The sequence below is a fragment of the Mustelus asterias genome, chromosome X (assembly GCF_964213995.1).
Source record: "Mustelus asterias chromosome X, sMusAst1.hap1.1, whole genome shotgun sequence".
NCBI lineage: Eukaryota > Metazoa > Chordata > Chondrichthyes > Carcharhiniformes > Triakidae > Mustelus > Mustelus asterias.
Window position 1 is genome coordinate 16,717,212 of NC_135834.1, and position 24,049 is coordinate 16,741,260.

General features: G+C 45.5%; 2 protein-coding genes and 1 non-coding gene across 3 annotated transcripts in view; 2 read left to right on the forward strand and 1 right to left on the reverse strand.

The window, feature by feature from the left end:
- The window catches only part of LOC144481856 (uncharacterized), a 30,603-nt gene extending 10,503 nt beyond the window's left edge, over positions 1-20,100 (forward strand). Inside the window, exons 6-9 of the mRNA XM_078201006.1 lie at positions 13,058-13,142; positions 13,227-13,416; positions 15,469-15,516; positions 17,998-20,100. Of these exons, the coding sequence (XP_078057132.1) occupies positions 13,058-13,142; positions 13,227-13,416; positions 15,469-15,516; positions 17,998-18,700 (1,026 nt within the window). The 3' untranslated portion in view covers positions 18,701-20,100. The remainder of the gene's footprint in view (positions 1-13,057; positions 13,143-13,226; positions 13,417-15,468; positions 15,517-17,997) is intronic.
- LOC144481854 (uncharacterized) overlaps positions 1-24,049 on the reverse strand; it is a 302,744-nt gene that overhangs the window by 260,424 nt on the left and 18,271 nt on the right. The window lies entirely within an intron of this gene.
- trnac-gca (transfer RNA cysteine (anticodon GCA)) lies at positions 10,339-10,410 on the forward strand. The gene has a single exon. It is a non-coding gene; the product is annotated as a tRNA-Cys (tRNA).

The following is a 24,049-nucleotide window of genomic DNA, read 5'->3' on the forward strand; positions in this document are numbered from 1 at the left end:
TACAGAGAAGGAGGTGCTAAATGTCGTAAGGCTCATCAAGGTAGATAAATCCCCAGGGCCTGATGAAGTGTATCCCAGGACATTGTGGGACGCTGGGGAAGAGATTGCGGGTCCCCTAGCAGAGATATTTGAATCATCGACAGCCACAGATGAGGTGCCTGATAATTGGAGGGTGGCAAATGTTGGGCCTTGTTTAAGAAGTGCTGCAGGGAAAAACTTGGGAACTACAGGACAGTGAGCCTAACACCTGGAGTGGGTAAGTTGTTGGAAGGTATTCTGAGAGACAGGGTCTGCAGGCATTTAGAGAGGCAATAATTGATAAGGAACAGTCAGCATGGCTTTGTGAGTGGAAAATCATGTCTCACAAATTTGGTTGAGTTTTTTGAAGGGGTAACCAAGAAGGTAGATGAAGGCAGTGCCTGGACTACATGGACTTTAGCAAGGCCTTTGACAAGATACCGCATGGATGTTGTTGCATTAGGTTAAATCTCACGGGATTCATGGTGAGGTAGCCAAATGGATACAAAATTGGCTTGATGACAGAAGACATAGGATGGATGTAAAGGGTTGTTTTATTCAAACTGGAGGCCTGTGACCAGCGCTGTGCCTCAGGGATCGGTGCTGGGTACACTGTTATTTGTCTTTTATATTAATGATTTGGATGAGAATTTAGGAGGCATGGTGAGTAAGTTTTCAGATTGATGGCATAGTGGACAGTGAAGACGATTATCGAGGATTGCAACAGGATCTTGATCCAGTGGGCCAATGAATAGAATGCAAGATGATGCATTTTGGTAGATCGAACCAGGGCAAGACTTACTCAGTTAATGGTGGGGAGAGTTATAGAACAAAGAGATCTCGGGGTAAAAGTTCATAGCGCCTTGAAAGTGGAGTCATAGGTGGACAGAGTGGTAAAGGAGGCATTCGGCATGCTTGGTTTTATTGGTCAGAACATTGAATACAGCATTTGGGGTGTCTTGTTGAAGTTGTACAAGACATTAGTAAGGCCATACTTGGAATACTGTGTACAGTTCTGTTCACTCTATTATGGAATGGATGTTATTAAACTAGAAAGAATGCAGAAAAGATTTACTAGGATGCTACCGGGACTTGATGGTTTGAGTTATAAGGAGAGGTTGGATATTTTGGAACTTTTTTCTCTGCAGCGTTGGAGGCTTAGTGGTGATCTTATAGAGGTCTATAAAACAATGAGGGGCATTGGTCAGCTCGATAGTCAATATTTTTTCCTAAAGGTAATGGAGTCTAAAAGTAGAGGGAATCGGCTTAAGGTGAGAGGGGAGAGATACAAAAGGATCCAGAGGGGCATTTTATTTCACACAGAGGGTGGTGAGTGTCTTTAACGAGCTGCCAGAGGGAGTAGTAGAGGCGGGTACAATTTTGTCTTCTGAAAAGCATTTAGACAGTTACATTGGTAAGATGGCTACAGAGGGATATGGGCCAAATGCGTGCAATTGGGACTCGCTGAGTGGTTAAAAAAGGGGCAGCATGGACAAGTTGGGCCGAGCGGCCTATTTCCATGCTGTAAACCTCGACGACTCTATGACTCATTCATTTATATTGCAGACTGAGAAATATGTCTGCCCAGTGTCAGCCCTTCAGCACTTTATTTGCTCTGTGTGTCACAAAATTTTACCGCTTCTCACTTTCAGGGCTGCATTTTAAGAATCTGGTTTGAAAGCTTCTAAGGACACGAAGAATCTGTTGCAGCCATTACCAAATTTAAAATCAGCGTGGTCCCTTTCACACGAGAAGAGGTATTCATGAGGCACAAGTTTCCACAAATTCTATCAGCCGAGGTTTCCCGATTGAAGCTCAAAGAAGGTTTCACTCACTCGGGTATTGTGTAAATGCTGCTCGGAAGCTTAGTGGCCGGCATATAATCTATTTCTGTTTTCCCAAGCATTTGCTCGGTGTATTGGGGTGTTTGGTCTGGGTTGGAGCATCTTGCGTCCCAGTGATGGGCAGTAACAAATGTTCAACAATAAATGTGAATTACTGATCGTTGTTCTCACTATGTAATTAAATGGCTTTGAAAATGTTTCTGCTGGTTTCGAGCCAGCGATCTTTCCTGCGTAAAGTGAATACGATAACCACCACACTGCAGAAGCTCTCTGACCGCAACAGCTGAATGGACGTGATCAGAATTACAAACTGTGCCATCATGCTGCATTTTGAGATCTTGCCTTTGCAGCAATACATCTGAGGCGAGATGTTTCGGAATGTTGTCGATAAATTGATCCAGCAACAGAATCGTGAAATGCCCCAGCTTACTAAGAGACACTTTGGCCCATTGTCTCTATGCTAGCTTTTTCACAGAACTGTCCAGTTTGCCCAAATATCACTTCCTTTATTCATCACTATGAACTTTACATTTCAAATCATTGTCCTATTCCCTTGTGAAAACTGAGTTACGAAGGTGACATTCAAAGAGGTGTAGGAGCTTCTGAAAAAATGACCGGAAGAGCTAGAGTGGGGATTCATATGCAGTTTTTGCAATGAAAAATATTTATTTTTGCAAGCGATTTCATTTTGATCACTTTGATGGCTTTGGTTGGGCTGGCGAATGGCAGATGGAGTTTAATTTAGATAAATGCGAGGTGATGCGTTTTGATAGTTTAAACCAGGGCAGGACTTACTCGGTCACTGGTAGGGCGTTGGGGAGAGTTACAGAACAAAGAGATCAAGGGGTACATGTTCATAGCTCCTTGAAAGTGGAGTCACAGGTAGACAGAGTGGTGAAAAAGGCATTCAGTATGCTTGGTTTCATTGGTCAGAACATTGAATACAGGAGTTGGGACGTCTTGTTGAAGTTGTGCAAAACATTGGTAAGGGCACACTTGGAATACTGTGTACAATTCTGGTCACCCTATTATAGAAAGGGAATTATTAAATTAGAAAGAGTGCAGAAAAGATTTACTAGGATGCTACCGGGGCTTGATGGTCTGAGTTATAAGGAGAGGCTGGATAGGGTGGGACTTTTGTCTCTGGAGCATAGAAGGCTGAGGGGTGATCTGAGGGGGGTCTATAAAATAATGAGGGGCACAGATCAGCTTGATAGTCAATATTTTTTCCCAACGGTAGGGGAGTCTAAAACTGGAGGGCATAGGTTGAAGGTGAGAGGAGAGAGATACAAAAGTGTTCAGGGGGCATTTCTTTTCACACAGAGGGTGGTGAGTGTCTGGAACAAGTTGCCAGAGGTAGTAGTAGAGGCGGGCACAATTTTGTCTTTTAAAAAGCATTTGGGTAGTTACATAGGTAAGATGGGTATAGAGGGATATGGGCCAAATGCGGGCAATTGGGACTAGCTTTGGAGTTCAAAAAAAGGGTGGCATGGGCAAGTTGGGCCGAAGGGTCTGTTTCCATGCTGTAAGCCTCGATGACAGCATGACTCTATATTGTTTGAAAGAAACTTATTTTCATCAAGAGTGTCCTCATTTCTCTCAGTTGATATATACAATCTAATTACCCTCACTATACAACCTGTTACAGAGACTGTTGTAGAAAAGAGGGAAAGGTTTCCTCCAGCTTTACAAAGCCCTGGTTAGATCATACCTGGGACTGTGTATAGTTCTGGGAACAGCACCTTATAAAGGATCAATATTGGTCGAGGAAACAGGCAGTTCTGATCCAGCAGAATGTCAGTTCTGCAATGTATGTGGAGATTCTATTCTCTGTAAACTTCATCATCCAAAACTCTACTGCCTGGGGCTTAACTCACAGCAAGTCCCTTTCGGCTCTCACCCCTCTGCTCATTGACCTATATTAGCTCCTGGAAAAACAGTGTCCAAAAGCAATCACCATTGTGTTCAAATCCATCCATGCCTTCGCCCCTCTCTTTAGCCTCTCCAAACCCCACAAACTTCTGAGTTATCAGTGCTTCTCTAATTCTAGCCTCTTGTATCTGTTCAATGCAAATTGATCCACCATTGCTAAACGGGATTTTCCCTCCCTAAACATCTCCCGCTCTGTCTCTTGGCGGGACAGAGGAGGGGCTAGAGGAGGTGGGGGAGTAGCAATACTGGTTAGGGAACATATTACAGCGGTACAGAGGGTGGACAATTTGGAAGGATCATGTAACGAGACACTGTGGGTAGAGCTCAGAAACAGGAAGGGCGCAGTCACTACGCTGGGGGTATATTACAGGCCTCCCAACAGCCCACGGGAAGTTTAGGAACGGATATGTAAGGAGATTCTGGACAGGTGTAGAAAAAATAGGGTTGTTGTAGTGGGAGACTTTAATTTCCCTCATATAGACTGGAAATCCCTTAGGGCTGGGGGTCCGAATGGGGAGGAATTTGTAAAATGTGCCCAGGAAGGTTCTTTGGAACAATATGTTGATAGTCCAACTAGAGAAGGGTCTATACTGGACCTAGTACTGGGAAATGAGCCCGGTCAGGTCATCAAAGTTTCAGTGGGGGAACATGTGGCGAACAGTGACCACAATTCTGTAAACTTTCGGATAGTCATGGAAAAAGATGAGTGTTGTCCTATGGGTAAGGTGCTGAATTGGGGGAAGGCTAACTGCAACCGGATTAGGCAGGATTTGGTGGCTGTTGATTGGGAGAGGCTGTTCGAGGGTAAATCCACACCTGGCATGTGGAAGTCTTTTAAGCAGCAGTTGATAGGACTGCAGGACAGGCATGTGCCTGTAAAAAGGAAGGACAGGAAAGGTAGGATTCGAGAGCCGTGGATAACCAGGGAAATTGTGGGTCTAATCAAAAAGAAAAAAGAGGCATACATAAGGTCCAGGCAGCTAAAAATAGATGAAGCACTGGAGGAATACAGAGAAAGTAGAAAATAACTCAAACAGGGAGTTAGAAGGGCAAAAAGGGGTCACAAAATGTCCTTGGCAGACAGGATTAAGGAGAATCCCAAGGCATTTTATACTTACGTTAGGAACAAGAGGGTTGTCAGAGAAAGAGTCGGACCTCTCAAGAACAAAGGAGGGGAATTATGCTTAGAACCCGAGGAAGTAGGTGAGATCCTAAATGAATACTTTGTATCAATATTCACAAAGGAGAGAGACACGTTGATTGGTAGTGTTTCAGAGGGATGTGTTGACCTGTTAGAACAAATCGCAATTACAAGGAAGGAAGTGTTGGGTGTTTTAGGAAGCATTAAGGTAGACAAATCCCCAGGGCCAGATGGCATATGTCCTAGATTGCTGAGAGAGACAAGAGATGAAATTGCTGGGCCTCTAACAGAAATCTTTGTCTCTTCACTGGACACAGGTGAGGTCCCAGAGGATTGGAGGATAGCAAATGTGGTCCCGTTATTTAAGAACGGTAGCAAGGATAACCCAGGTAATTATAGGCCAGTGAGCTTGATGTCCGTGGTAGGGAAATTGTTGGAGAAGATTCTTAGAGATAGGATCTATACACATTTAGAACTGAATAGTCTCATGAGCGATAGACAACATGGTTTTGTATGAGGGAGGTCATGCCTCACAAATTTGGTTGAGTTTTTTGAGGAGGTGACAAAAATGATCGACGAGGGAAGGGCCGTGGATGTCGTCTACATGGATTTTGTAAAGCATTTAGAACCAAAGAACCATGGAAAATTACAGCTCAGAAACAGGCCTTTTGGCCCTTCTTGTCTGTGCCGAACCATTTTATGTCTGCCAGGGCCCCTGCAAGTTCAACACTAGCTTCCCTCAAGGTCCGTGGGAATACCCTGTCCGGTCCTGGGGATTTATCCACTCTGATTGCCTCAAGACAGCGAGCACCTCCTCCCTTTAATCTGTAAAGGTTCCATGGCCTCCCTACCAGTTTGCCCTATTTCCGTAGACTCCATGCCCGTTTCCTCAGTAAATATGGATGCAAAAAAACCATTTAGTGTCTCCCCCATCTCTTTTGGTTCCATACACAGTCTACCACTCTGGTCTTCAAGAGGACCAATTTTATCCCTCACTATCCTTTTGCTCCTAACATACCGATAGAAACTCTTTGGATTTTCCTTCACTCTGTCTGCCAAAGCAACCTCATGTCTTCTTTTAGCCCTCCTGATTTCCCTCTTAAGTAGCTTCTTGCACTTTTTATACTCCTCGAGCATCTGATGTGTTCCTTGCTGCCTGTACATTTCATACAACTCTCTCTTCCTCTTAATCAGTGTTACAATCTCCCTCGAGAACCAAGGTTCCTTATTCCTATTTACTTTGCCTTTAATCCTGACAGGAACATACAAACTCTGCACTCTCAAAATTTCTCCTTTGAAGGCCTCCCACTTTCCATTTACATCCTTACCAGAGAACAGCCTGTGCCAATCCACACTTCCCAGATCCCTTCTCATTTAATCAAATTTGGCCTTTTTCCAGTTCAGAACTTCAACCCGAGGACCAGATCTATCCTTATCCACGATCAGGTTGAAACTAATGGCATTATGATCACTGGATCCAAAGTGTTCCCTCACACTCACATCTATCACCTGCCCGAGCTCATTTCCCAATAGGAGATCCAATATCACATCCTCTCTAGTTGGCACCTCTATATACTGATGTAGAAAATTCTCCTGAACACATTTTACAAACTCTACCCCGTCTAAAACTTTAACAGTATGCGAGTCCCAATCTATATGGGGAAAATTAAAATCCCCTACTATCACAACTTTGTGTTTCTTGCAGTTGTCAGCTATCTCTCCGCTGATTTGCTCCTCCAATTCTCGCTGACTATTGGGTGGTCTATAACACAAGCCCATTAATGTTGTCATACATTTCCTGTTTCTCAGCTCCACCCATAGGGCCTCTGTAGACAAGCTCCCTAATCTATCCTGCCTGAGTACCGCTGTAACATTTTCCCTGGCCAACAATGCCACCCCCCCCCCCCCCCCCCCCCCCCACCTTTTATCCCTCTGCCTCTATCCCGCCTGAAACATTGGAACCCTGGAACATTGAGCTGCCAGTCCTGCCCCTCCTGTAGCCAAGTTTCACTAATGGCTATAATGTCATATTTCCATGTGTCTATCCACGCCTTCAGCTCATCTGCCTTCCCCACAATACTCCTGGCATTGAAATAGACACACCTCAAAAAATTATTTCCACCACACTCTACCCTTCCATTTGTGATTTTGCTTGAACTAACCTGTCTTTTTACCCCTGCTCCACTATCTGCTCTGGCACTCTGGTTCCCACCCCCCTGCAAATCTAGTTTAAACGCTCCCCAATAACACTAGCAAATCTCCCTGCAAGTATATTGGTCCCCTTGTAGTTTAGGTGTAACCCGTCTCTCTTGTACAGGTCCCACCTGCCCCAAAAGAGGTCCCAATGATCCAAGAATTGGAAACCCTGCCCCCTGCACCAGTTCCTCAGCCATGTGTTTATCCGCCCAAGCATCCTACTCCTGCCCTCACTGGCATGTGGCTCAGGTAGCAATCCTGAGATTACTACCCTCGGGGTCCTGCTTTTTAACTTCCTTCCAAGCTCTTTGTACTCACTCTTTTGACAAGGTCCCTCATGGCAGGCTGGTGCAAAAGGTTAAATCTCACGGGATCAGAGGTGAACTGGCTAGATGGGTACAGAACTGGCTTGGCCATAGAAGACAGAGGGTAGCAGTGGAGGGGTCTTTTTCTGATTGGAGGTCTGTGACTAGTGGTGTTCCGCAGGGCTCTGTACTAGGACCTCTGCTGTTTGTGATATATACAAATGATTTGGAAGAAGATGTAGCTGGTCTGATTAGTAAGTTTGCGGATGACACAAAGATTGCTGGAGTTGCGGATAGTGATGAACATTGTCAAAGAATACAGCAGGATATAGATAGGCTGGAAAATTGGGTGGAGAAATGGCAGATGGAATTTAATCCAGATAAATGCGAAGTGATGCATTTCGGTAGATCTAATGTAAGGGGGAGCTAGACAATAAATGGCAGAACCATCAGGAGTATAGACACACAGAGGGATCTGGGTGTGCAAGTCCACAGATCCTTAAAGGTGGCAGCACAGGTGGAAAAGGTGGTGAAGAAGGCATATGGCATGCTTGCCTTTATTGGACGGGGCATAAAGTATAAAAGTTGCCATATGATGTTGCAGTTAGATAGAACATTCGTTAGGCCACATCTGGAATACTGCGTCCAGTTCTGGTCCCCACACTACCAGAAGGACGTTGAGGCTTTGGAGAGAGTGCAGAAAAGGTTTACCAGGATATTGCCTGGCATGGATGGTATTAGCTATGAGGTGAGATTGAGTAAACTGGGGTTGCACTCCCTGGAGAGATGGAGGTTGAGGGGCGACCTAATAGAAGTTTATAAAATTATGAAGGGCATCGATAGGGTGAACAGTTGGAAGCTTTTTCCCAGGTCAGAAATGACAAACACAAGGGGTCACAAGTTCAAGGTAAGGGGGGCAAGGTTCAATACAGATATTTTACACAGAGGGTGGTGGGGGCCTGGAATGCACTCCCAAGCAAGGTGATTGAGGCGGACACGCTGGGATCGTTTAAGACTTATCTAGATAGCCACATGAGCAGACTGGGAATAGAGGGATACAAACGGATGGTCTAGTTCGGAACACATGATCGCTGCAGGCTTGGAGGGCCCAAGGGCCTGTTCCTGTGCTGTATTGTTCTTTGTTCTTTAGACCTCGCTGTCCTCCTTTAAGAGACTCCTTAACACTCAACTTTTTGATCATCCGAGCTAATATCTCTTCATCTGAGTCAGTGTCATGTGGGAGCTGTGGAATGCCAGTGTAATCCTGGTCAACGCGTATGCAGTAAGTGTCTGCAGCTTGAGGAGCTTTGGTTCAGAGTCATCGAGCGGGAGACTGACCTGCAGACACTGCAACACATCAGGGATTGGAAAAGCTACCCAGATGTTTTGTACCAGGAGGCAGTCACACTACTGAGGTTAGAGTCTTCTAATGTGATCAATGGTCAGGGACAAGAGGGTGTGATGTTCACCTGCGAGTCAGGCAGGTGAAGGGACACAAAGGAGTTTCAGAATCTGCAGTTGTCCAATGGCTGTGATGTTTTCTCAGCTGGTTTGAATGCGACTGGGGCTGCAGGGGTTGGGGGTGCAAAGAGAAACATACTGGTAGTATGGACAGTATAGGGAAAGGGATTGACACTGTTCTCTGCAGCAAAGGGCAAAGGAGCAGACGACTGTGTTATCTCCCCGGTGCCAGGTTCCGGACATCAGTCCCAATGACAGAGGAAGAACTTGGAAAGATGCTTTGCACAGCGAATCTGATGCAGGAGTCACTAATTTTAGAAATAAGCATTGTAATTCGTTGGGTTATTAACTGGGTACAGGTAGAGTACCTTATTTAGAGAGATGAATCTGTGGCTCAACGATTCGTGTGGGAGAAGTGGATTCCAGTTTGTGAGTGACTGGCACCAGTACTGGGGAAAGTGGGGTCTGTGCCATTGGGATGGTTTACACCTGAACCATTCTGGGACCAGTGCTCTTGTGAACTGCATAATGAGGGATAAATTTTGTAATTTCTGCATGACTGAGTACCAGTTGCAGCGCCGTTTGATGTTAGCTGGGGCATGAATTGGAAGTGAGGAAAAATAGTGGAAACTTCAATCTTCAAAACACACCAAACTCATTACCGTAGCTCCTGTGAAACTTACAAGTTAGCATACCGCAGCCATTCATCACTGATTGGAAGTGACAAATGTAAAATTCTACCGAATGTCACATCTCAGCAAATATCACTCATCGGAAAATTTAGCCTGTTCCTCGCTCCACTTATTTTTCTCCACTTTACAGAATGAAATCTATCATCCTTATCGAATCTGGCCAATATGGGACTCCACAACAACTGCAATGCGACTCACTCCTAACTGCCCTCAGAAATAACCCAGCAAAATTCTCAGTCCAAGGGAAAATAGGGATGGCCAAGAAATGCTGGCCTTGACCACGAAATGCATATTGCATTAATATTTTTTTAATGAAATGACTAATTCTCATTTCCTTTCACTTCGTGTCAAAGAGGATGACATATTCGGGTGTCTTATTATTTAAAATCTCTGCCCTTTAACTATCTGAACAGGTAAGGCTCAGATTAAACTGATCCACCTCGACCCAAAACCAAGATTCTGCAGAGGCTGCAAATCCCACCTCAAAACAGAAAATGTTCAAAACACTCAGCAGGTCAAACAGCCCAATGGCAAGGGAAACAGAGTGGGTGCTTCAGGTCGCTGACCCTTTCATGCAAACTAGAAGAATTTAGAGATTTGATGGTTCACAGACAAGTTCAGAGGCAAGGAAAATAGAGGGACGGGGAGGAGGAAAGAACAAATGGTCTTGTGATAGGTTGGAAAGCTGGATTGATTAAGCGACAATGGGGGTGCTGCTAAGAGACAAAATATGCGGGGCCTGTACATGAGGGGGTATAGCTCAGTGGTAGAGCATTTGACTGCAGATCAAGATGTCCGTGGTTCAAATCCATGTGCCCCTTTTAGTGATTGGATGTTTCCAACATTATAACAACAGCCGTTTGTTGGTTGGAACGCCCATTGTGAGGTCTGCTCGTTGGCGAAGGCGCAACATAAATGCAAGTTTGCCTTTCTTTAATTATCTTTAATCCCAGTCTCTGGTCTCTGACGTTCATCAATGGAAACAATTTCTCCTTATCTTCTATCAAACCTCCCGTACCCACCCCCATAATATTGAACAGATCCACGAAATCTCTGCTGAACCTTTGTTGCTCCAAAGAGAACAATCCCAGACTCTACAATCTCCCCACAAAACTGAATTTCCTCAGCCAGGACATGATACAAGGCGGAGGATTGAGAGAAGATTGTGGAAAATATTGTCAGTTGGCAGATGGGAAAATGGAGAATGAATCACACCAGAAAACCCCAGTTTTGTGAATCTTCAGGAAATCTTTGGGAGTTGGAATTAGAGGGGAATGACGGCTGAACAATGGACTGAGCAGAGGCAGTCAAGATGCTGGAACATTGACTGTGATATTATCAGTGCAATTAACTGATCTGAGACATTGAAAGAATTCTCGTTACTACACATCAGAAATTCAAAGCAAATATCAGTTTCGGGACAATCAGAGTACACTGAATTCAGATCTAACTGCAGGAATTTGATTTGATGGGAATTATATGCAGCTTAGAGTTAGGGAGGAGACCAGAGCAATTTGCTTGGCACTTCAATTGATTCAACAATTTTACATCTTGATGATATGACACTCATCTTATTCTGATTGCAGGACACAGGGTTCCATTCTACAATATTGCTTTCAATGGTGGGGTGGTCACCAAGCATTCGATAGAGACACAGATAGAGAGACTGAGAGAGTGAAAGAGAGCGAGACTGATATACAGAGATAAAGAGAGACAAATAAAGACATTGAGTGAGGTAGACAGTGCAAGGACCATTTCATCATTCCAAATGATTGCTAATTTATGTTGACAGAGAGAAATAAAGAAAATAAAGATGTACATTTAAACAGAGCCTTTCACCAACTCAAGACAATGGAAGGACCTTCAAAGCCAACAAAGTATTTTGAAGCAATGTCACTGGCATCATCGAACGACAGACTGAATTTAACATTTCAAATCTGAACTGAAAGAGTGTCGTTCTGATGAAATGTCACAGACAGAAGTGAAAACTAAGTTTCTCTCTCCACGGATACTCTCAAATCTGCTGAGAATTTTAGCATTTTATGCTTTGTAAAATAACTAACTAGTGGTAAGTTTAAAGATTATTTATTATTATCACAAGTAGGCTTACATTGACACTGCAATGAAGTTACTGTGTAAATCCTCTAGTCACCACACTGCAGCACCTATTCAGGTACACTGAAAGAGAATTTAGCATGGCCCCCAATGCACCTAACCAGCACGTCTTTCAGACTTGAGGGGTGAAGCCAGGTCACCCAGATGAACCCCACACAGATATGGGGAGAACGTTCAGACTCCACACAGAGAGTGACCAAGCTGGGAATCAAACCCAGGTCCCTGGCGCTGTGAGGCAGCAGTGCTAACCATTGTGTCACCATGCCACCCATAAGAATGTGGGACCGATTACCAGAAAAGATTGAGATCCATGTCTGAGCTGAAAACATATCTATAAACTTACATTGTCAATAAGTTGTTCACCCGCTGAAAATGGAAAGGGGTTCACCCTATTGACCCAATAGCTGACACAGCAACACTGGTCTAGATAGATCGATACCCTACAGTGCAGAAAAAGGCCCTTCGGCCCATCGAGTCTGCACCGACCACAATCCCACCCAGGCCCTATCCCCATATCCCACCCACTAATCCCTCTAACCTAGACATCTCAGGACTCGAAGGGGCAATTTTAGCATGGCCAATCAACCTAACCGGCACATCTTTGGACGGTGGGAGGAAACCGGAGCACCCGGAGGAAACCCACGCAGACACGAGGAGAATGTGCAAACTCCACACAGACAGTGACCCAAGCCAGGAATCGAACCACTGGTGTGAGACCATTCAGATACTTCAAGTCTATGAAGGGATTTATTCAACCTGCGCACCTCGAAACTCTCCAAATTTAAAATGATTTCTTCCACACACTGAGGGCATTGCTGCTGGAAAGACAATATTTAAATGTCACATCTGTAATGAAAAAATATCACTAGGTCATCCCATCTGCTGAGACTCCACTGAGTTCAGATCTAACTGTGGGGCTGATGCACCATCAATCGAGCAAAGACTCGTTTGTATGCAAGAACAAATAGGCTTTTATTAGCAAAAGACTTGGAGCACACCCATGCCGATGAACTGGCCCAGACTGAGGCAGGGGCGGGGGGGGGGGGGGGGGGGGGGTGGCGGAGCGTGGGGAGCAGTCGCCTTCACACCTGGACCGGGGGGGAGGAGTCTCGGGTAGGGCTGGCAGGGATGTGTCCAGGCATGTCACATATACAGGTAATAAGCTAACAGTGGTTTACCACAGGGGCAAAAAGAGAAAATGCTGGAAAATCTCAGCGGGTCTGACAGCATTGGTGGAGAGGGATTAGAGCCAACGTTTCGACTCTGGATGACCCTTCGTCAGAGCCATATTCTCTCTCCACAGATTCTTTCAGACCTGCTGAGATTTTCCAGCATTTTCTGTTTTTGTTTCAGATTCCAACATCCATATTTTGCTTTTTCTCAAAATGTGGGGGCTTGTTCGACAGTTCATTTTATGCAGGAGATAATTATGATGCAGGTGAGATCAAATTGGTCTCGGTACCAATTGAATCAACAGTTTGATATTTTGCTCCAATTGCATCCACCGTATTATCATTTCCAGCCCATATGGTGGGAGTATTGCTATCATTGGCGGAGCCGTCACCCAGCATTCATCGGGATGAGAATGTGTCCTTTCCGCAACAACACTGCCCTGAACATGCGCAGTACGGACTGAGCCTGGAGCGTGCGCATTGCGGTCTTGGCCATGAGCATGCGCGGTGCTGCTCTGTGACTGAAGCTGCTAAGAGTGGGTGAGTGAATGTGGAGAAAAGTAACAGAGTTCGTGGGTGGGTGAGGAAGAATCGAGCCAGCGGAGTGGGCACGGAGGCTTCATAAAGACACAGTGCAGATCGCACACCCCAAAAGAACAAATTCCTGGTCTTGTGTTTGCAGAGAACGGGAGGGAAAAGTCTGGATTTCTCCTTTCGCCAGACCCGGGTTAACGGCTACCACCTTTATAGGGGCTTTATAGTGGAATTTAACCTTTTGGGTCGGCACGGTGGCTTAGTGGTTAGCAATGCTGCTTCACAGCTCCAGGGACCTGGGTTCCATTCCCGGCTTGGGTCACTGTGTGGAGTTTGCACATCCTCCTCGTGTCTGCGTGGGTTTTCTCCGGGTGCTCCGGTTTCCTCCCACAGTCCAAAGATGTGTGGGTTAGGTTGATTGGCCATGCTAAAATTGCCCCTTTGTGTCCTGAGATGCGTAGGTTAGAGGGATTAGCGGGTAAATATGTAGGGATATGGGGGGAGGGCCTGGGTGGGATTGTAGTCGGTGCAGACTCGATGGGCCAGATGGCCTCATTCTGCACTGTAGGGTTTCTATGATTCGATGATTCTATAACCTGGTGTTGTGAGGCTTCTTACTGTGCCCACCCCAGTCCAACGCCCGCATCTCCACATCATTTTTATAGGGGCAACGGGCAGCAGGGCGCATGCATGCTAATCCTGCTCCAGGCAGCAGGAGAAGAGAAGATTGTGATTGTCTATCCTTGACTCACACTGACGGCTTTTGGAATCCCCTTTTAAGGGGGAATTAGAAGGGGAGCATTTACATAAAACTCAAACCAAGGGAAATGTTTGTCTCTGCTCAATTTTAGTAATTTTATTTGCAGACGGGAAATTTAAAACAAACATCACGTTATTATTAAAAATAAAAGCAAATTACTGCGGATGCTGGAATCTGAAATCAAAAGAGAAAATGCTGGAAAATCTCAGCAGGTCTGGCAGCATCTGTCAGGAGAGAAAAGAGCTGACGTTTCGAGTCCAGACGACCCTTTGTCAAAGAAATATTGTAGCTTTGACAAAGGGTCATCTGGACTCAAAACGTCAGCTCTTTTCTCTCCTTACAGATGCTGCCAGACCTGCTGAGATTTTCCAGCATTTTCTCTTTTGGTTTCACGTTATTATTTGACAGTCACTTGAATTATCAGGACCTAGATATTATAGGCCACTGAGTGTAAGTATTGAATTTCAGGTCATTACCATTTACGGTGTAAAATCTCTTCCACACATCCTCCCTGCAGATTTTGCTCGTTACTGTTTACAGTCAGGTAATAGGGACAGAATTTCTTTATCTTAGATAAACCTAACGTGAACTTGTACGCCTCGAGCAAAGTTCCCCTAAATCGATTTTGCTCCAAGGAAAACAATCCCAGTTAATCCAACATAATATGCAACTAAATTCCCTCAAGCCGTTCTGGTAAATGTCCTCTGCACACCCTCAGCACCCTCCCATCCTCTCTAATGTGTGGTGATCTCTGTTTGGAACAGACCGAAGTGTTCTGTGCCCGTGTCTGTGACATCGCCACACAGTGACTATTGCACAATTGCATCACCCCTGCTCCCAGGAATTTCCTCAACTGGGAGATTTCTCTCACTGACTCCAGTGCTTCTGATATCTTTCCAGCAGAAGATTCTAAAACTGAAAACAGTGAACTTGTTTCAGGGGAGAGCATTTTCGATTATTCATCTATAACTTAGAGCTTTTAGTGCTGTGCTCTGTTATCTATGAGAGGTTCCATGTCTCTGGGACTGTTCTGACTCCTTTACTGTGGATCTGAATCCATATCCATCCATTGTTGTGTTTCACTTCTGCCCTCCCTGATCACCTCTCTGCTATTGTCTAACTCCCGTTGTCTATAATAATTATTGTATTTTAGACTGTTCTGTATCTTAAAGTGTGTAAATGAGGTTTCCACAGCTGTCTATCCCTTGACCATAGCTTACCAGCTTTATTTTCCACAGTATCTTTCATAGTCAGGAATTGTATTTCCTGCTCTAAAGTCCATTTCTCTTCTGTTTCAGACTTTATATGACCATCAAATTCAGCATCATTTTAATTCATTTTGAACAGTATGAGCTATTAAGTCGATTTATTTTTCTACAGATACCAGCAACATATTATCAAACACTAGAAAGAGTGCAGTAAAGATTTACTAGGATGCTACCGGGACTTGATGGATTGAGTTATAAGGAGAGGCTGGATGGACTGGGACTTTTTTCTCTGGAGCGTAGGAGGCTGAGGGGTGATCTTACAGAAGTCTATAAAATAATGAGGGGCACAGATCGGCTAGATAGTCAATATCTTTTCCCAAAGGTAGGGGAGTCTAAAACTAGAGGGCATAGGTTTAAGTTAAGAGGGCAGAGATACAAAAGTGTCCAGAGGGGCAATTTTTTCACACAGAGGGTGGTGAGTGTCTGGAACAAGCTGCCAGAGGTAGTAGTAGAGGCAGGTACAATTTTGTCTTTTAAAAAGCATTTAGATAGTTACATGGGTAAGATGGGTATAGAGGCATATGGGCCAAATGCGGGCAATTGGGATTAGCTGAGTGGTTTTTTAAAAAAAGGGCGGCATGGACAAGTTGGGCCGAAGGGCCTGTTTCCATGCTGTAAACGTCTATGACTCTATGACGTTGCCTGTGGAGAAGATGATGTTTGGCCTTGAACTGTCCTTGTGATGAAGATGTTCCCACAATGCTGTTAGGTGAGGAGTTACAGGTTTTTCACCCAGTGATGATGAAGGAACAATGATATCTAACAATGTCCAAATCAACAACAACAACTTGTTCTTCTACCACATTTTTAATGTAAGACAGTGTTCCAAGGCCTTTCACAGAAATGGTACAAAGCAACATTTGTCAAAAAACTGGCAGAATGGCTACCAATAGCAGGAAATTAGACTCACAAATGTTCAGGAGGTGAGAATTAGAAGAAACACAGATATCTTAGAGGGATGTGAGGTTGGAAGAGATTATAAAAGTTAAAGTTTATTTATTAGTCACAAGTCAGCCTACATTAACACTATAATGAAGTTACTGTGAAAATCCTCTAGTCGCCATACTATGGCACCTGTTCGGGTGCATTGAGGGAGAATTTAGCATGGCCAATGCACCTAACCAGCACATCTTTTGGACTGTGGGAGGAAACCGGAGCACTCGGGGGGAAACACACTCAGACACGGAAAGAACGTGCAGACTCCGCACAGACAGTGACCCAAGTTGGGAATCAAACCCGGATCCCTGGCACTGTGAGGTGGCAGTGCCAACCACTGTGCCACCATGCCACCCCAGAGAGAGGAAAACCCATGGAGGAATTTAAAAATACAGATAAGAAGTTTAAGATTTTAGTGTTTCTTAACCAGGAGTCTTTGTAGGTCAGTGAGTACAGGGATGACCATAAGACATAGGAGCAGAATTAGGCCACTCGGCCCATCGAGTCTGCTCCGCCATTCAATCATGGCTGATTTTTTTCTCATCCCCATTCTCCTGCCTTTTCCCCATAACCCCTGATCCCCTTATTAATCAAGAACCTATCTCTGAAAGACACTCAATGACCCGGCCTCCACAGCCTTCTGCGGCAAAGAGTTCCACAGATTCACCACTCTCTGGCTGAAGAAATTCCTCCTCATCTCTGTTTTAAAGGATTGTCCCTTCAGCCTGAGGTTGTGCCTTCTGGTTCTAGTTTTTCCTACTAGTGGAAACATCCTCTCCACGTCCACTCTATCCAGACCTCGCAGTATCCTGTAAGTTTCAATAAGATCCCCCCTCATCCTTCTAAACTCCAACGAGTACAGACCCATTGTCCTCAACCGTTCCTCATACGACAAGCTCTTCATTCCAGGGATCATTCTTGTGAACCTCCTCTGGACCCTTTCCAAGGCCAGCACATCCTTCCTTCGACATGGGGTCCAAAACTGCTCACAATACTCCAAATGGGGTCAGACCAGAGCCTTAGACAGCCTCAGAATTACATCCCTGCTCTTGTATTCTAGTCCTCTCAACATGAATGCTAACATTGCATTTGCCTTCCTAACTGCCGACTGAACCTGTACATTAATCTTAAGAGAATCTTGAACAATGACTCCCAAGTCCCTTTGTGTTTCTGATTTCCGAAGCATTTTCCCATTTAGAAAATAGTCTGTGCCTCCATTCCTCCTTCCAAAGTGCATAACCTCACACTTTTCCACATTGTATTCCATCTGCCACCTCTTTGCCCACTTTCCTAACCTGGTGGGTCAACAAGATTTGGTGTGAGTAAGCACACCAGGAGCAGTGTTTTGGATGAACTCAAGATTACAGGGAGGATTACAGGCCGGCCGAGAGTGCGTTCGGAAAGTTAAATTAGAATGGTGTGTGACTTGGAGGTAATGGTGTCTGTGTCAGTCTCACAAATTACCAGATTCATTCAGCTAAATTTCACAACCGACCTTTGTGTTTTTGTGGGTTCTCTCACTCCTTTTTTCCTGTTTTAAATCAATTTCACAGGTTATTAAAAGGGGAAGACTTGCAGTCAGGAAACTGAAACTAAACATCACATCAGAATCTGTTTATCGTAACCTGAATATTATCGGATTTTGAACATGGAAGGAAAAAGCACCAATCAAAGTGGGGAGAAATCATACATGTGTTCTGTATGTGGACGAGGCTTCAGCCAATCATCTGACCTAGCGAAACATAAATGCGGTCACACTGGAGAGAAACCATGGAAATGTTTGGACTGTGGGAAGAGATTCATTTACCCATCAGCGTTGGAGAAACATTGGCGCAGTCACACTGGGGAGAGACCGTTCACCTGCTCTGACTGTGGGAAGGGATTCATTCAGTCATCCCAACTGCTGACCCACCAGCGAGTTCACACTGACGAGAGACCTTTTAAATGTCCAGACTGTGGGAAGTGCTTTAAAAGTTCCGGGAACCTGGTGATCCATCAACGTGTTCACACTGACGAGAAACCTTTCAGGTGTTCTCAGTGTGGGACTGGGTTCAAGCAGTTATGTCATCTCACTGTACACCAACGAGTTCACTCTGGGGAGAGGCTGTTCACCTGTTCTGAGTGTGGGAAGGGATTCACTCAATCTTCCACCCTGATGAGACACAAGCGAGTTCACACTGGAGAGAGGCCATTCATCTGCTCCCATTGTGGGAAGGGATTCACTCAGACATCCCACCTGCTGACACACCAACGAGTTCATACTGGGAAGAGACATTCATCTGCCCTGAGTGTGGGAAGGGATTCAATCACCCATCAAACTTGCTGAAACACCAGTGAGTTCACAAGTAACAACAGTGATCGGATATCGCTGTTAATCACACCAAGGGATCAGTGCTGGGACCTTTGCTGTTTGTAATATATATAAACGATATATAAATGTAACTGGATTGATTAGTAAGTTTGTGGACGACACAAAGGTTGGTGGATTTGCGGATGGCGATGAGGACCATCAGAGGGTACAGCAGGATATAGATTGGTTGGAGGCTTGGGCGGAGAGATGGCAGATGGAGCTTAATCTGGACAAATGTGAGGTAATGCATTTTGGAAGGTCTAATACAAAGAGGAAATATTCAGTAAATGGCAGAACCCTTAAGAGTATTGAAAGGCAGAGGGATCTGGGTGTACAGGTACACAGGTCACTGAAAGTGGCAACGCAGGTGGAGAAGGTAGTCAAGGAGGCATGCGGCATGCTTGCCTTCATCAGCCAGGGCATTGAGTTTAAAAATTGGCAAATCGCGTTGCAGCTTCATAGGAACTTAGTTAGGCCGCACTTGGAATATAGTGTTCAATTCTGGTCACCACACTACCAGAAGGATGTGGAGGCTTTGGAGAGGGTACAGAAAAGATTTACCAGGATGTTGCCTGGCATGGAGTGCATTAGCTATGAGGAGAGGTTAGAGAAACTTGGTTTGTTCTCACTGGAACGACGGAGGTTGAGGGGCGACCTCATAGAAGTCCAAAAGATTATGAGGAGCATGGACAGAGTGGATAGTCAGAAGCTTTCTCCCAGGATGGAAGAATCAATTACTAGGGGGCACAGGTTTAAGGGGCAAGGTTTAAAGGAGCTGTACGAGGCAAGTTTTTTACGCAGACGGTGGTGGGTGCCTGGAACCCGCTGCCGGGGGTGGTCATGGAATCAGATACGATCGTGACTTTTAAGGGGCATCTTGACAAATACATGACTAGGATGGGAATAGAGGGATATGGTCCCCAGAAGGGTAGGCGGCTTTAGTTCAGTCGGGCAGCATGGTCAGTGCAAGCTTGAAGGGCCGAAGGGCCTGTTCCTGTGCTGTAATTTTCTTTGTTCTTTGAGGGCTGAACCATGCTTATTGTGGTCTGTTTCTGCTGATGTTAATAAACTCCAGCCCAATATAGATTTTAATTGACATGGTAGTGCAGTGGTTAGCACTGCTGCCTCGCAGCGCCAGAGATCTGGGTTTGATTCCCAGCTTGGGTCACTGTCTGTGCGGAGTCTGCACGTTCTCCCCGTATCTGTGCGGGTTTCCTCTGGGTGCTCCAGTTTCCTACCACAGTCCGAAAGACGTGCTGGTTAGGTGCATTGGCCGTGCTAAATTCTTCCTCCGTGTGCCTGAACAGGCACCGGAGTGTGGTGACTGGAGGATTTTTACAGTAACTTCATTGCAGTGTTATTGTAAGACTTACTTGTGACACTAATAAATAAACTTTAAACTTTAAAAACTTAATGTTGTGGTATAATTAAATAAATCAGCTTTCTATTACATACAGAGTGTCCTGTTTTTGTAAATATCTCTGAACCAAATTAGTTCCGTTTGAAGGGCTCTCCCTCTCCATCCTCAGCTCCAAAAACAAGTGTGAGGTGCGCCTGGAGCTTCTTTCTCACTAAGATTGAGACAATCAGTTCTCTCTGCTGCTTCCTCCCTTTCGGCTGATTGACGGCAGCTCCGGACCAATAGGAAGAGAGGGTACTGGAGGACCGAGCGGAACGACTGGCCCTCCAACCAATCACAGTGAACGAAGGGCGGGACTGCGTCTGGAGCATGCGTGGTGATGTGGAGATGCTGCTGTTTGGGATGGGAGGTCGGTGACTAAATAAAGGCGTTGGGGGGAGAGATCATAGAATCCCTACAGTATAGAAGGACGCCATTCGGCCCATCGAGTTTGTACCAACCGCAATCCCACCCAGGCCCTATTCCCGTATCCATTTACCCTGCTAATCCCTTTGACACGAGAGTCAATTTAACATGGCCAATCAACCTAACTCGCACGCACATCTTTGAAGTGTGGGAGGAAACCGTAGCACCCGGAGGAAACCCACGCAGACATGGGGAGAACGTGCAAACTCCACACAAACAGTGACGGAATTGAACCTGGGACCCTGGCGCTGTGAGGCAGTAGTGCTAACCATTGTGTCACCGTGACACCCTCTGTGCTAGATCCTGTGTGGGGGCGGAATGGCTTCATAAAGATGTTGTATAAACCGAGAAAGAAGTTGCCGGTCTCCATTTGCAGCTGTTTGTTCCCAGTTACAGACCCGAGTTCACGGCCGCCATATGTCCAGTGGACAAGGTGCAGCAGGGCTGGGAGTGCGTTTGGATAGTTGAGTCTGGAGGTAACAAACGAATGGATGAGAGTTTCAGCAGCAGATGAGCTGAGACTGGGGTGTCGTCCAGCGATATTACTGAGGTGGAAATAGGCAGTCTTGGTGGTTGGAAGCTCATCTTTTCTATTACATACAGAGTGTCCTGTCTTTGTAAATATCTCTGAACCAAGTTAGTTCCTTTTGAAGGGCTCTCCCTCTCCCCTGCCTCCCCCATATCCTATTTCTCCGTGGTTGTGAACAATCTGGTGCAGCCTCAGATAGTTGCCATGGAAAGGGATGCAGGCAGTGGCTAGTAAGTATAGTTGTAGTGGGGACTGATTGCAATGGCTTCAGTCCTCCCAATATTTAAATGGAAGGAAGTTCTGTTCATCCAGTACTAGAGGTTTGACAAGTCAGAGCGGTGTGTGACTTGGTGGTGAACTTGTTGGTGATGGTTTATACGTACACATACACTAACCTTTCTAGGTGGTGGAAGTTGAGGGTTTGGGAGATTCTGTCAGGGTTCCGGTCAAACTGAAGGTATATAAACCCCTCTCATTCTCAGTCTGCTTCTCCAATTTTCTCTCTTCCTCTCTCTCTATCTTGTGACAGACACCAGGGCGCTGCATAGTTCCAGACTGGGTGACAGTTTCTCTTCCCTGAAAGACATTAGTGAACCAGTCGGATTTTTACAATCTGTCGTTTGCATGGTCACTTTGTTTTCCTAGTGCCTGTCCCACAAATTATTAGATTGATTCAGCTTAATTTCACAACCTGCCTCTGAGCTTTTGTGGGTTCTCTCTCACTCCCTTTTTTCTGTTTTTAATCATTTTCAAAGGATCTTAGTAGGGGTGGATTTGCAGTTGGGAAACTGAAACCAAACATCACATCAGGACCTGTCAGAGTTGACAATTGCTCGTAACCATAATATCAGTGGATTTTGAGCATGGAAGGAAAATGCACCGTACACAGTGGGGAGAAACCATTCACATGTTGTGTGTGTGGACGAGGCTTCAGCCAAGCATCTGGCCTGTCCAGACACAAGCGCACTAACAGTGGGAAGATACTGTGGAAATGTGGGGACTATGGGAAGGAATTCTGATACCCCTCTGAGCTGAAAACACATCAGTTCAGTTAAACCGGGGAGACACCATTCATCTGCTCTGAGTGTGGGAAAAGATTCATTGATTCATCCGAGCTCCTTAGACATCAGCGTGTTCACACCAAGGAGAGATCTTTTAAATGCCCGGACTGTGGGCAGCGCTATAAAAGCTCCTGGGATCTGACATCTCATCAACGTGTTCACACAGATGAGAAACCGTTCAGGTGCTCTGATTGTGGGACTGGGTTCAGGTGGTCATCTCAACTCACTGCGCACTAGCGAGTTCACACTGGGGAGAGGCCATTCACATGCTCCAAGTGTGGGATGAGATTCAGTGATTCAGCATCCCTCGTGACTCACCAGAAAGTTCACGAGGATTTCACTGTTAATCACATCCAGGACTGAACCATGTTTAGTCGGACCTGTTTCTGCTGATCCAGACTGGTTGTGTGCTTTAATATTCTGCCTCAAAATCAAATAAATCAACTTGATGCTGAACGGACACAATTGAGTCTTTTTATTATCTCGAACACATGATCGATCCTTTTGAAGGGCTCTCTCTTTCCCCTATCTCCGCCATCCTCACCTCCAATAACAAGTGTGAGGAACTCATGGAGCTTCTTTGTTACCAAGATTGAGACAATCCCATCAGCTGCCTCTGTGGCTTCCCTCCCTTCCATCAGCCCACCAGGACAAACTGTCTCTAAAGTTCCCCCCTTGTCTGAATCCTGAACTCACATCTTCGTCCAGTTTCCCTCCTATCTCCCCTCCTCCCCTCTCAGTTCACATTGATGTGGAGATGCCGGCATTACACTGGGGTGGGCAAAATAAGAAGTCTCACAACAGAGGGTGGTGGGGGCCTGGAATGCGCTACCAGGCAAGGTGGTGGAGGCGGACACACTGGGAACGTTTAAGACTTATCTAGATAGCCACATGAACGGAGTGGGAATGGAGGGATACAAAAGAATGGTCTAGTTGGACCAGGAAGCGGCACGGGCTTGGAGGGCCGAAGGGCCTGTTCCTGTGCTGTATTGTTCTTTGTTCTTTTACAACACCAGGATAAAGTTCAACAGGTTTAATTAGTAGCACGAGCGTTCGGAGCGCTGAGGGAGCAGCGCTCCGAAAGCTCGTGCTACTAAATAAACCTGTTGGACTTTAACCTGGTGTTGTGAGACTTCTTACTCAGTTCACATTGTCCATGAGACACACTACCTGCTCCATTGACACTATTTCCATTTAACTGCTGATCACACAACTTCCCCATGTTCACTGATATTAACCATCGTCTCTCCTGAATTACTGTCCCTCTCGCACTCAAATCTGCATTCATCATCCCATCCTCAAAAACAAAACTTTTACCCCCTCATCCTTGCAAACTACTGCCCTATCTCCACCCTCAGTCTTATGCCCACACTCAAGATGCAGTCCCCTCCCAAATACTGACATTCTCAGTGTGAACAGGATGGGAAGGATGTGTTTGGAGACAGGATGTCCCAGTTCTCCACCTTGGGATTCTGGGTTCATGTCACACTATTTGTAACCCCCACGACTTACCTGGGCTTGCAAAATCTCACTAACTGTCCTGGCTGGAGACAATCCACATCTCTTTAACCTGTGCTTAACCCTCTCTCCACTCACATTGTACCTTTTAGACTTGATTACCTGTAAAGACTTGCATTCCAACCATTATCTTGTAAATTGAGTTTGTGTCTATGTATGCCCTGTTTGTGAACACAACTCCTCACTCACCTGAAGAAGGAGCGACACTCCGAAAGCTTGTGCTACCAAATAAACCTGTTGGACTTTAACCTGGTGTTGTGAGACTTCTTACTGTGCTTACCCCAGTCCAACGCTGGCATCTTCACATCATTCTTAGTGTGAACAGGGTGGGATGTGTTTGGAGACAGGATGTCCCAGTTCTCCAACTTTAGAGGAACAGGGAGAGGACCAGC